This window comes from Microtus ochrogaster, chromosome 15 (assembly GCF_000317375.1).
Source record: "Microtus ochrogaster isolate Prairie Vole_2 chromosome 15, MicOch1.0, whole genome shotgun sequence".
Taxonomy (NCBI): Eukaryota; Metazoa; Chordata; class Mammalia; order Rodentia; family Cricetidae; genus Microtus; species Microtus ochrogaster.
The window spans coordinates 28534993-28536154 of record NC_022017.1 but is presented as its reverse complement, the minus strand read 5'-3'; the positions used below and the strand labels follow the sequence as shown (position 1 = coordinate 28536154).

Genomic DNA, 1162 nt, shown 5'->3' with positions numbered 1-1162 from the left:
CAATAGACCCCAGGACAGAAAAGAACCCCCAGATTTGTGAACACAGAAGGGAAGTTTGAATCTCTTCTGCTGCTAGACTGGGAGATAAAGAAACCACCAGGTTGAGGGGCTGGGGGTACCAAGGAACACTGCTGGGCAGAGCTTATGCTTTAGGGCCTTGGCATATTGCCTCTCCACCTGTGTTGTCACCACCTCACCAGCCTTAGGCACACCAGGGCCAGCCCTCTGCTGGGAGGCAAGCCTGGCATCTCCAGGAAATAGAAAATGCAGAAAAGGGAATCAGGTCCAAATGTCACTCTGGAAAACAAAGGACCAGAAGGTGTTATACATCTTCCACGTGGGATGGGATTTGAAGCTGGCATCTGGGTAGTGCCACCAAATTCTTTCACTGAGCCCCAACCTCTTGGCCCCAAGTTCATAATACCACTACTTAATTAGAGAACAGTCAAACAGCTTTATTGGTGACCTAAGGGAGCTGAGGTCTCCAATCCACCCCTCACTCCCCAAGGCCAATCACATGATCTGTGAGAGCTCCTGGCACAGAGTCAGATCTCTGCTCCTAATTCAAAAAATTCCAAATCCTGATTTCCGAGTCAGCAAAGTCAGAGGCTAGAGTCCGGTGAGCTCCTGTGGGAGCTCAGGAGGCTGGCCGAGTTGTTGAGCAATTATCTGCAGAGCTGTGGCGGCAGAGGTCCGAAGGCCACAGGAAACTGTCCCAAGGTTGGTTTCCAAGAGGGCCCTGGCTCCGGCAGGGCATGGAAACCGGCCCTACAAATGCACTTTGGGTATGATGGGGTCACATCGCCAAGCAGCCTCGGGAGGACAGAACCCTGCCATGTCTTTGACATGCCAAAGCTCCACGGTCCAGGCTCAGTGGGACTGCCATAGCCTGTCATTCTTGGGTCCTCATGGGATATAGGTACCACATCACAACCCCTGAAGGGTTGATGATCACAGTGAAGTTGGTTTCACTCTTGAGGCCGCTGATGACATCCCCTGTGAAGACATTCTGGCCCTGGATTGGGGAGGTGGACATCATTATCGAGGCTAACACAAGAACAGCGACACAAAGGCGGGCGGTGGTGGCGCACGCCTTTAATCCCAGCACTCGGGAGGCAGAGGCAGGCGGATCTCTGTGAGTTCGAGACCAGCCTGGTCTACA

The 1162-nt window shown here is 53.1% G+C and overlaps 1 protein-coding gene across 1 annotated transcript in view; it reads right to left on the bottom strand.

The window, feature by feature from the left end:
• Window positions 1-434: 434 nt before the first annotated feature.
• The window catches only part of Naga (alpha-N-acetylgalactosaminidase), an 8993-nt gene continuing 8265 nt past the window's right edge, over window positions 435-1162 (bottom strand). Inside the window, exon 10 of the mRNA XM_005354463.2 lies at window positions 435-1015. Coding sequence (XP_005354520.1) covers window positions 893-1015 — 123 coding nt within the window. The 3' untranslated portion in view covers window positions 435-892. The remainder of the gene's footprint in view (window positions 1016-1162) is intronic.